Raw genomic sequence first — 13,018 nt, forward strand, 5'->3', positions numbered from 1 at the left:
TAGGTTAAGGTTAGTCATTTCAGTAGAGCTTGCATCCGTGATATGCTCCTCCTGAACTAAGTGGCAAATCAGCTCCAGCTGCAGCCTCTGGCTACTGCATTTCAGAGATGGAGCTGGGGGTGGATTCACTGTGGAACATCCACAATGATTGATAGCACGTTCAGTGAGTTGAAGATTGAACAGGCAGAAAGGCCATGGGTGACCACCAAGCAGAGTAGAGAAAGGCTGGTCATGCAAGTGTCCCCTATGGCCATCCCCCTTTCTAACAGATATACTATTTTGGATATTGTTGGAAGAGATAACTGCAGGGGAAGGCAGTGGCAACCAACCTCAGAGCACCATAGGTGGTAGTGTTGTACAGAAGGGGAGGAGGAAACAACAGCAGGGATATAGTGATGGGGGATTAAATTGTAAGTAGAACAGACAGGCGGTTCTGACAAAAGAGACTCCAGATATGTTGCCTCCTTGGTGCCAGGGTAAGAGAAGTGACTGAATGGATGCAGGGCATACTGAAGAGGGGAAGGGGAGGGCAAAGAGATAGATATTGTGGTACACATTGGTACTAACCATATAGGCAAAGAAAGGGATGAGGTGCTGCAAGCAGAATTTAGGGAGCTAGGAATTAAATTGGAAAACACAGGACTCGGAAGGTACTAATCTCTGGTTTACTCCTAGTGCCATGTATCAGTGAGTATTGAAATAGGGGGTTAGTCCAGATGTATGCTTGGTTGGAGAAATAGTGCAGGAGGGAGGGTTTTAGATTTCTGGGATATTGGTACCATTTTTGATGACAGTGGGACCTGTGCAAGGCAGAAGGTTTGCATCTGAACCAAAGTGGGCCCAGTGTCCTTGCAGGGAGGTTCGCTAATGTTGTTAGGGAGGGTTTAAACTAACTTGTTAGGGGGCTGGAATCCTGAGAGAAGGTTCAGCAGCGATAGATGCACAGCCAAAATTAGAAGAGAGCAAGTGAGTCAAGAAGGCATGGAATGTTTAGACCAATAAAGTCGCACGGGAGTTTGGCAAGATTGGATGGTATTTATTTATTTTATAAGTCTTTATTTTTTAATTTTAGATTACCCAATTATTATTTTTCCAATTAAGGGGCATTTTTTTAGTGTGTCCAATCCACCTACCCTGCATATCTTTGGGTTGTGGGGGTGAAACCTACGCAGATACGGGGAGAATGTGCAAACTCCACATGGACAGTGACCCAGGGCCAGGATTCGAACCCGGGTCCTCAGCGCCGCAGTCCCAGTGCTAACCACTGCGCCACCGTGCTGCCCTTTGGATGGTATTTATTTTAATGCAAGGTGTCTGACAGGCAATGCAGATGATTTGTGGGCACAATTTAAAACATGGAGATATGATGCCATTGCTGTCACTGAGACATGATTGAGAGAGGGGACAGGATTGGCAGCTCAAGATCCATGATACAGAATCTTCAGGCGAGATTGGCAAGGAGGTCAAAGAGGATGGGATGTCGCAATTTTGATCAGGAAATCAATTACAGCAGTAAGGAGGGAAGACATCTTAGAAGGCTCTTCTTCCAAAGCCATATGGGTAGAACTTAAAAACCAAAAAGGAGCAATCACGTTTCTGGGTGTGAGAGGGACAAGGTAAATATAGATATCAGGGAGAAGGACTGTAATAAAATTAAAGAGATTAATATAGGCAGAGAGAAGGTTCTGAGTCGTCTGCTACGCTTAAAAGTAGACAAATCTCCAGGATCGGAGGAAATGTATCTCAGGCTGTTGAGTGAGGCAAGGGAGGAAATAGCAGGGGTGCTGACAATATTTTCAATTCCTCTCTAGCCACAGCAGAGGTGCTGGAGGACTGGGAGATAGCCATTGTGTACCATTATTCAAGAAGGGAAGAAGTGATAAACCAGGAAACTACAGGCCTGTCAAGTTTAACTTCAGTGGTGGAAGCAGTTCTAACTGTTGGAAGAAGGCCTGAGTGACAGAATTAAGCTGCATTTGGAGTGGCAGAGATTAATCAAAAACAATCAGCATGGTTTTGTTCAGGGTTGGTCATGCTTGACTAACTTGACTGAATTCTTCGAAGAGGTAACCAGTGTGTAGATGAGGGAAATACATTTGACGTAGTCTACTTGGACTTCAAAAAGGTTTTTGCTAAGGTCCCACATGGGAGACTGATAGCAAAGGTAAGAGCCCATGGAATGCAAGGAAATTTAGTAAATTGGATCCAGAATTGGCTGAGTGGCAGGAAGCAGAGAGTGATGGTCAAGTGGTATTTTTCTGACTGGAAGCCTGTGTCCAGTGTTGTGCCGCAGGGATCAGTGTTGGGGCCCTTGCTGTTTGTGGTTTATATAAATGATTTAGACATGAATGTAGGAGGGTTGATCAGTAATTTTGCAGATGATACGAAAATTGGTGGGGTGGTAAATAGCGAGGAGGATAACCTTAGATTACAGGAGGATATAGATGGCTGGTCAGATGGCTGACCAGTGGCAAATGAAATTCAACCCAGATAAGTGTGAGGTGATGTAATTGGGCAGGACAAGCAAGGCAAGATAATACATGATAAACTGCAGGACCCTGGGGAGCACCGAGGATCAGAGGGATCTTGGTGTCGATGTACACCGGTCCCTTAAAGTAGCAGAGCAGGTGGATACATTAATTAAGAAGGCATATGTGTAATTTGCCTTTATTAGCCGAGGCACAGACTTTAAGAACAGGAAGGTTATGCTGGAACTGTATAAAACGTTGGTTGTGCCACAGCTAGAGTATTCTATGCAGTTCTGGAATCCACGTTTTGGGAGGGATGTGATAACACTTGAAAGGGTTCAGAAGAGATTTACCAGTTTTAGTGAAGAAGAAAGATTGATTGACTGGGGTTATTTTTCTTGGAGCAGAGAAGACTGAGGCGGTAACATGATTGAGATGTATAAAATTATGAGGGGTATAGATAGAGTAGACAGGAAGAAACCTTTTCCCTTCGTGGAAGGATCAATGACCATAGGGCATAGATTTAAGGCAAGGGGCAGGTGGTTTAGAGGGGTTGTGAGGAACAACGTTTTCGCCCAGAGGATGGTGGGAGGCTGGAGCTATCTGCCTGAAAGGGTGGTGGAGGCAGAGACCCTCATAACATTTAAGAAGTATTTAGATGCGCACTTGTGATGCCAACACAAACGAGGCGATGGGCCAAGTGCTGATAATGGGATTAAATAGGTGTTGTTTTGACCAGCACACATATGATGGGCCAATAGGCCTTTTCTGTGCTGTAGACCTCTATGACTTTTTCTTCGATGATATATTGACCTATATAGTTCAAGTGAACAATAAAACAAATGCAAAATTACACTGTTTTAGCTACAATGAAATTGATGGGTCCCTATGACAAGCATGTCTAGAAGGTGAAATAACAGTTTCAATCTTGCAATATGAGCAGGTGTCACTTCTAAAATCCCCTAAAGTAATACATTGTAGTTATAGTTCTAATCCGTATACACTTGGATTTATATTGGCAAAGGTAGTTTTCCTGTTTATTTGGGTGTTTTAGGATGTTTCACAACATTTCACAGAGAATTACTTTTAAAGTGTAACCACTACTGTATGTAGGTATTTTACATGTCGCAGTCTCACCGACATAAAATGAAATGAACGATTAGCAAAGCTATTTCAAAACAAACTTTCAAGTACCTGGTTTGGTTTGATTACAATGCTTCCTGTATTATTTGATTCACAGATCAGGACAGTGGCTGGTGGGTTCGCTATGGAGCAGCATACAGTTTGGAAAAGATCTGTCACATTCTTTATGGTGACAAAAACCAAGAGGGGTTAAGGAACGCTGCATGGAATGCTCTGCAGAAACACCAAAGTTTGGAGCAGGACACTCGAGTCCTGGCAGCCACTAAAGTAGCTGAGGTAATTGTGTATATGGGAGTATGGGTAGTTTAGTCAAAATTTAGTTGCTATAAATTCAGTTGGAAACAAGTATGCTCATTCTAACATATCCAGGATCTATAATGCATTACCTAACACTCATGACTACAACCAACTTGTCTTACCAATAGACTAAGGACTAGGGTATAACCATTCCATCTGGCACAGGGTTATGTCCAAACTTCTGACATGATGGAGGGAAGATCATTGATGAAACAGCTGAAGATGGTTGGGCCTCGGACACTATGCTGAGAAATTCCTGCAGTGATGTCCTGTAGCTGAGATGATTGACGACCTACAATCAAAACCATCTTCCTTTGTACTAGGTATCACTATGGTTCAAAGTAGACTGATGGGGCCCATCAGTCTTGATCCTTTGCTTTATATTGAAAAACATTTTTTGTCCCGATGCAAGCACCCCTCCCACACTGGTCCATTTGTCACTTGATCTTTAGTTTTGCTTTCACTAAGCACTAACTTTGGTTCTGATATTTTAATTTCATGCCACTACAAGCACATTCTATAGCCCTTCCCACCATTAACCCTTCCCCTATCTCATGACTTACACATCTTTGTTTGCAATTTCTCCTAACTCCCACCTTTCACTGACCTTCTAATCTGCTCCAGCAGCTCAACCTCCTCTTATACATCATATAATCCATCACATTTCTACCTCTCTTTAGCTCTGAAGAAGTCAAACAAACTTGAAACACAGTTGTTGCCAGACCTTCTGACTTTTTCCAGATTCACATGTCCAGAATCTGCAGTATTTTGCTTTTATATTTGTGTTCAATATCTCATCCAACAAAGGAAAGCATTCCATATGCTTTCTTGACCACCTTGTCCACATGTCCTGTCACTTTCAAGAATCTATGGACATGCACTCCAAGGACTCTAACTTGCTCAAAATCTTCCCATTTATTAATTATTTCCTTGCTTTGTTGCCCCCCGCCAATAATAATCTTTATTGTCACGAGTAGCTTACATTCCCCCACAAATGCATTACTTCACACTTGTCCAATTTGAATTCCATTTGCCACTTCACTGCCCACTCAACAAAACCCTTGCTATAATTCTGGATTTGACACTATCCTTGTTACTATCAACTACACTGCCAATTTTTGTCTCATCTGTAAATTTCCGAATCATGACTCCCACATTTAAGTCTAAACCAATAATATTTACAACAAATAGCAAGGGCCCCAACACTGGAAACTGTTTTCCATTCACAAAAAAACCCATCAGCCATTACCCTTTGTTTCCTGTCACTGAGCCAATTTTGTATCCAACCTGTATCCCATCATACGTTCTTTTTCTGACCAGCCTGCTATGTGGGACCTTGTCACATGCTTTACTGAAATCCATGTAGACAACATCCATTACACTTCCCTCATCAATCTCTTTGTTACTTCCTGAAAAATGTAATTAAGTTAATAAGGCATGATCTTCCCATAACAAAACTGCACTGACTATCCCTGATCAGTCCATGCCTTTGTAAGTGACAGTTTATCGTGTTTCTCAGAATTGTTTCCAGTAATTTGCCTACCACCGAAGTCAGACTTACCGGCCTACAGTTTTCTGGCTATCCCCCACATCTTTGTAAAATAATGGTGCATCATTCGCAGATCTCCAATCCTCTGGGGTCTCACCTGTACCTCTTGAGGATTGAAAAATTATCCTGAGGTCATCCGCTATTTCACCCCTGGGGCGAAATTCTCCGACCCCACGCAGGGTCGGAGAATCGCCCGGGGCCGCCGAGAAACCCTGCTCCCGCCATTTCCAGAATTCTCCCACCCGCCAGAAGTCGGCGTGCCGCCAATCCCGCCGCCCGCCTCGGAGAATGGCTGGGGCCGGCGGGATGCAACGGTTTTATGTGCTGCCGTTATTCTCCGGCCCGGATGGGCCGAAGTCCCGCCGACGTGGCCACGGGTCACGTCGGCATTAATCAAAGTAGGTATTTAACGGCGTCAACCAGTGCTGATGGTTGACGCCGTTCAGCGTGGAGGTGGGTGACAGGCCGGGGAGAGAGAGAGAACTGACAAACTGCGAGTGCCGGTGGGTTTGGGGGGGGGGGGGGTTGTTGGAAGAGAGAGAGAACTGACAAAGAGAGATAGAACTGACAAAGAGAGAGAGAACTGACAAAGAGAGATAGAACTGACAAAGAGAGAGAGAACTGACAAAGAGAGATAGAACTGACAAAGAGAGATAGAACTGACAAAGAAAGAGAGAGAACTGACAAAGAGAGAGAGAACTGACAAACTGTGAGTGCCGGTGGGTTGGGGGGGTGGGGGGGGGGGGGGGGGTCCTAGTCTTCCACGAGAGACCTTGTCAAAAGCCTTACTGTAGTCCATTTAGATGACATCCACAGCCTTTCCCTCATCAATTAATTTTGACACCTCCTCAAAAAACTCTATCAAGGTGGTAATACATGACCTTCGCTGCACAAGACCATGTTGTCTCACATTAACAAGTCCATTTGCTTCCAAATGTGAATAAATCCTGTCCCTCATTTTCTTCTCCCAACAACTTCCCACCACTGACGGCAGTCTCACCGGCCTATAATTACCTGCATTATCCCTGCTTACCTTCTTAAACAAAGGGATAACATTTGCTATTCTCCAGCCCTCTGGAACCTCACTTGTGATGAAAGATGATGCAGAGATATCTGTTAAGGCCCCAGCTATATGATCTCTTGCCTCCCACAGAAACCTGAGATATATTCCATTCGGCCCAGTAGAATTGTCTACCTTAATGCATTTTAAGATATTCAACACTTCCTCCTTCATTATGCTGACATGTTCTAGAGTATTCACACACACATCCTTAACCTCAACATCCGTCATGTTCATCTCCTTGGTGAATACCGATGCAAAGTACTCATTAAGGATCTCACCCACTTCCTCTGACTCCATGCATAACTTCCCTCCTTTGTCCTTGAGAGAGCCTACTCTTTCCTTAGCTTCCCTTTTGCTCTTTACACATGTATCAAAGGCCTTAGGATTTCCTTGCCTCTACTTGCCAATGACATTTCACAGCCTCTTTTAATAAGAATAATCGCTTATTGTCACAAGTAGGCTTCAATGAAGTTACTGTGAAAAGCCCCTAGTTGCCACATTCCGGCGCTTGTTCTGGGAGGCTGGTCCGGGCCCTCCCAACTCCCCGTTTGAGTTTGTTCCTACTTTCCCTATGTTCTTCAAAATCTTTGTCTGTTTTTAGTTGCCTAGACCTTATGCATGCTTCCTTTTTCTTTTTGACTAGTCTCAAAGGTTCCCCTGTCATCCATGGTTCCCTAAATCTTCCATTTCTGTCCTTTATTTTCGCAGGGACATGCCTGTCCTGCACTCGAATCAACTGGTTTTTAAAAGACTCCCACATATCAAATGTGGATTTACCCTCAAACAGCTGCTCCCAATCCACATTCTCCAGTTGTTGTTGAATTCTGTTGTAGTTACCTTTCCCCCAATTTAGCACCCTCCTTGAGGACTACTTTTGTCCTTATCCATGAGTATTCGATAACTTACGGAATTATGATGACTGTTCCCAAAATGTTCCCCTTCTGAAACTTTGGTCACCTGGTCAGGCTCATTCCCCAATACTAGGTCCTGTAAGGTCTGCTCCCTGGCTGAACTATCAACATACTATTTCAAAAAAACCTCTTGGACACAACTAACAAATTGCTCTCCATCTGACCTCTGGCACAAAGGGAATCCCAGTGAATATGGAGGAAATTAAAATCACCCACCACAACAACCTTGCTATTTTCACCTCTTTCTAGAATCTGACTACATATATGTTCCTCTGTATCCCGCTGGATGTTGGGAGGCCTATAGAACAACTCCAACATTGTGATTGCACCCTTCCTAATTGTGAGCTCTACCCATAGTGCCTCACTGCAGGATCCCTCCAAGATATCCACCCTCATCACAGCTGTGATATGTTCCCTAACCAGTAATGCAACTCACCCACCATTTCTGCTACCCCTCAGTATCATCAAAACACCGATATCTCGGAATGTTAACCTGTCAGTTCTGCCCCTCCTTTAACCATGTCTCCGTAATAGCATCAATATCATAATTCCCCACATTGATCCAAGCTCTAAGTTCATCCGTCTTACCTGTTATACTTCTTGCATTGAAGCAAACGCACTCCAGACCTCCAGACCCACTGAGATCAGTGACTTCTCTCTGCCTGCTCTCCATCTTAGCTATATTGTCCCCAGTCTCTACACTTGCTGGCCTGCTGCTCTGGTTCCCACAAGTTTAAACCCTCACGAACCACATTAGTAAACCCCCCAGCCAGGATATTAGTGCCCCTCTAGTTTAGGTGCAACCTGTCCTGCTTGTCTGGGTCCCACCTTCTCTGGAAGGCATACAAATGATCCACATGTCTGAAGCCCCCCACCCACCCCCCCCCCCCCCCCCCCCCCCCCCCCCCCCCCCCACACACACCAGTTCTTTACCCACGTGTTCAACTGTAGTATCTCTCCATTCCTAGCTTCACTAGCACATGGCACGGGGAATAATCCTGAAATGACCACTACCCTGGAGGTCCTACTTTTTAGCTTACTACCTAACTCTCTGTAATGTCTTTGCAGGACCTTGCTGCTCTTTCTTCCTATGTCATTTGTACCAATGTGGACAATGACATCTGCCCGTTTGCCTTTTCGGCATGTCCTATACCCGCTTGGAGAGATCCATGACCCTGGCACCAAGAAAGCAACACACCATCCTGGAGACTCTTTTGCGACAACAGAAGTGCCTATCTATGCCCCTGACTATCGATTCCCTAATTTGTATTGCTCTATTATGCTTTTCCCCCCTCTTCTGTACAGCAGGGCCAGCCATGGCTACTGCTGCTGCTGTCACCTAATGGGCCACCCCCCTCATCAGTATTCAAAAGGGCATACTTGTTCAAGAGGGGCACAGCCACAGGGGACTCCTGCACTGGCTGCCTGCCCCGTTGAGCTGTCACCCATCTATCTTCCTGTACCTTGGATGTGACCACGTCTCTATAATGCCTTCTGCTATTTGATTGCTTCTTATTACCTCCAGCTGCTGCTCAAACCTATCCATTTCTTCAGTCAGCAAGTGGAGCTGGATGTACTTCCTGCAGATGTAATTCATAGATTAATCATAGAATTTACAGTGCAGAAGGAGGCCATTCAGCCCATCGAGTTTGCACCGGCTCTTGGAAAGAGCACCCTACCCAAGGTCAACAACTCCACCCTATCCCCATAACCCAGTAACCCCACCCAACACCAGGGGCAATTTTGGACACTAAGGGCAATTTATCATGGCCAATCCACCTAACCTGCACATCTTTGGACTGTGGGAGGAAACCGGAGCACCAGGAGGAAACCCACGCACACACGGGGAGGATGTGCAGACTCCGCACAGACAGTGACCCAAGCCGGAATCGAACCTGGGACCCTGGAGCTGTGAAGCGATTGTGCTATCCACAATGCTACCGTGCTGCCACAATTGTCAAGGATGTTGTCAGCATTCATGACTTAATGATTGACCACATGTTGCGGGCGGAACACCAAGCCCCACCAACCGTCATGACTAACCCTCTGTTAAATAATAAATTACTTTAATAAAATAAAAACATTCATGAGGACGTACTCACCAATCAGCTGCATTCTTAAATCCACACTCAGAACAGTGGCTGTCACAGGTCTGGTTCTCTCCTTAAGTACTGTCCCTCTCCCTCTTTTTTTTCGGTTTGAGGCAGATATTCTAGTTAAAGAGGAGTGCAAAATATTCAATATAATAATCACAGTGGGCGAGGAAGGACTGATATCCTTGAAGGTGGATAAATCACCAGGGCCAGATGCATTTTATCCGAGGCTGTTAAAGGAAGTCAGGGAGGACATAGTGGATGCCCTGAGGATCATTTTCCAACCCTCACTACATACACCGAAGAACAAGAGAATTGGAGGTCTGCGAATGTTGTAACACTATTTACAAAGGGCGCGAGTGATAGGCCAAATAATTATAGGCCAGTAAGTGGTGGGCAAATTATTAGAATCAATTTCAAGAGACAGGATAAACTGTTACTTAGAAAATAACTGATTACTCAGTGATGACATGGTTTGTTTGGGGAAGGTCGTGTCTTATAAACGTAATAAAATTATTTTAGGAAACAACAAGGAGGATTGATGAGGAGTGTGAAGTGTATGTTGTCTATATGGATTTTGGTAAAACATTTGACAACGTCTTGTATGGCAGGCTGGTCAGTAAAGTGAAAGCCCATAGGGTGCAGGGGAATGTGGCCAGTTGGATCCAAAATTGGCTCAGCAACAGGAAACATAATGTTTTAATTTTTAATAATCTTTATTGTCACAAGTAGGTTTACATTAACACCGCAATGGAGTTACTGTGAAAATCCCCTAGTCGCCACATTCCAGCACCTATTCGGGTACACAGAGGGAGAATTCAGAATGTCCAAATTACCTCACAGCATGTCTTTCGGGATTTGTGGGAGGAAACCGGAGCACCCGGAGGAAACCCACACAGACACAGGAGAACATGCAGACTCCACACAGCCTCTGACCCAAGCCGGGAATCGAACCTGGGACCCCGGTGATGTGAAGTAACAGTGCCTACCACTGTGCTACTGTTTTTACAAATGGGAAATGGTTTCTAGTGGTGTTCCACAGGGCTCAGTGTTGGACCCCTTGCTGTTTATTGTATATACTAATAATTTGGACAAATGTGGGTGGCATGATTAGGAAATTTGCAGATGAACTATAAATTGGCCCTGTAGTTTATTGTAAAGGGGATAGCTGTAAATTCCAGAATGATATCAATGGTTTGATTGAGTGAGTGGCAAAGTGGCAGATGAGATTCAATCCAGAGAAGTGTGAGGTATTCGGCGAGAGTAAACAAAGCAAGGGAATCATCAATAAATGGAAGGATATTGGGAGGAGTGGGGGAAGTGAGAGACATTGGAATGCATATCCACAAGTCCCTGAAGGTAGCAGGACAGGTGTATAAGTTAGTAAAGAAAGCATGCTTTCCTTTATCGGGCAAGGTATAAAATATAAAAGCAGGGATTTGACGATGGAACTATATAAAACACTGGTTAGGCCACAGCTGGAATTTTGTGCACACTTCTGATTGCCACAATACAGGAAAGACATAATTGCCCTGGAGATAGTACAAAGGAGATTTATAGGAATGTTGGTAGGGCTTGAAAATTGCAGCTATGAGGAGAGATTGGATAAACTGGGGTTATTTTCCTTGGACTTGAGGATTCTGAGGGGTGACCTGAATGAGGTGTATAAGATTCTGAATGTCATAGATAGGAATGCCCTATTTCCCTCAGTAGAGAGGTCAATTACCAACAGACACAGATTTAAAATGAATGGTAGAAAGATTAGAGGCGATACGAGAAAAAAACACTTCTTCACCGGTAGGTGTTTGGAATTCACTGCCTGCTTTGGTGGTGCAGGCAGAAACTTTCAACTAATTTAAAAGGTATCTGGATCTGTACCTAAAGATTGGGTGCTGTAAAGTGGGATTGAAATGGGCAGCTAGTTTTTATTTTTTGGCCCATCACCATGGGCTGATCAAATGGGCATTTTCAGTGCCGTAACTTTCTATGGTTCTATGTGGACACAAACTACAGAGTGTTATACCTGCATCTCGGCCCAGATGCTATTTAAAAAATATATACTTTGATTGGTGTATTCCAGTTATTACAGAGTAACAGCTTATGTGTAGCTGGCAAATACATTTACAATGTTGTTTGCAAATTCAGTAATACGCCCACAAATTATGGGTGTGGCAAGTCAAAAGAATGCTATTTCCTGGATTATTTAAAGGGATTATAAACTGCTTCCAAGTAGATCACTAGTATGTTCATTTTACAAGCTGGTCTGCTGGTTTTGTTGTTTTGGCTGTTGTAACTGATGGTGAACTGCTGTACAGTGGAATTTTGACCAGGATCTTCAGTAGAACATACAGTTGGCAACGTTGATTTGGTGTCTGGAATGCTATTTTGGTTAGAGGGGATGAAGAGGAGGAACAGCAGACCATAATCTCACACTTACAGGAAAAGAGACAAAACAAGAGAAGTCCATAAATGTTGTCTGACCTCCCAAGTGATTCCAGCATTTTCTGTTTAATATTTCAGATTTTCAGCAGTGACAGTAGTTTGCATTTGTTTAGTTAACATTTGTCAACAAAATATTTGTCTTCTGAATATGTCTGCTCACAACAGGACCTGTTTAAACTTAGTGAATTTCCAACTTGACGGTTGAATGGGGTGTTCTGACGTAATTGATTCAGTGCTGATATCTGTGCCACTCAGTTGTTCATATGTTCTGGCAGCACATGGGTGTGTGCATGGAAATTATGGAGTCAGCTTGAAATCAGAACCTTCTAACTCAGAGTAGTAGCACTGAGCCGTCATCTAAAAGTAGTGTACTTTAGAAGCATACAGCACAGAACCTGTTCTGTTTTACAGTCCCTCTGATTCATGATCTGTCTGTGTTTTCACTGGAATTTTGTGCCAAGATATTTTATCAATGATTTGCTGCACTAAATACTGGACAGATCAAGTGTACAGCTTTTAGAAGTGCACTCGTGACTTAAACACACATTCAGTTAGAAATAATGTGCACAAATATATGTTCTAGCAAAGTGGTCAAAACACTTGCATATTGTGGTGAATTATATTGTATTGTAATTCACACTGTATTGCATTGCATTATATTATGTCCTTGTGGGCTCTGTATGTGAGCCGTTGCGTGGCTCTGCCCATAGGGGGAGATGAGGAGCTTGTATAGGGCTCCACCCTTGGCTCCGCCCATGGCTCCGCCTACTACCGGAAGTATAAAGTGCTGCAGCCGTAAGCCTGCTCTCAGTTCCTCTGGTCACAGGCAGTCTCAGTTGTAAGACTATTAAAACCACAGTTTACTTCCAATCGTGTGTCTAGTGAATTGATGGTCACATCACATATGCCCTTGTGACTCATCATCGTGCATATGCTCCTGAAATGGAGCAGCTCACACAGATAGCTGGAGGTAGGCAACTGCAAGAGTGACGTTTGTGTATGCTCTTTAAATAATGTAATGTGTAGTCAGTGAATCTCCATGGCGAGCAACT

General features: G+C 43.9%; 1 protein-coding gene across 2 annotated transcripts in view; it reads left to right on the forward strand.

Moving 5' to 3' along the window:
* The window catches only part of tmem232 (transmembrane protein 232), a 141,971-nt gene that overhangs the window by 113,485 nt on the left and 15,468 nt on the right, over window positions 1-13,018 (forward strand). For both annotated transcript variants that reach the window (XM_038805123.1, XM_038805124.1), the window contains one exon: window positions 3,709-3,887. In XM_038805123.1, coding sequence (XP_038661051.1) covers window positions 3,709-3,887 — 179 coding nt within the window. The remainder of the gene's footprint in view (window positions 1-3,708; window positions 3,888-13,018) is intronic.

The sequence above is a fragment of the Scyliorhinus canicula genome, chromosome 8 (assembly GCF_902713615.1).
Source record: "Scyliorhinus canicula chromosome 8, sScyCan1.1, whole genome shotgun sequence".
NCBI lineage: Eukaryota > Metazoa > Chordata > Chondrichthyes > Carcharhiniformes > Scyliorhinidae > Scyliorhinus > Scyliorhinus canicula.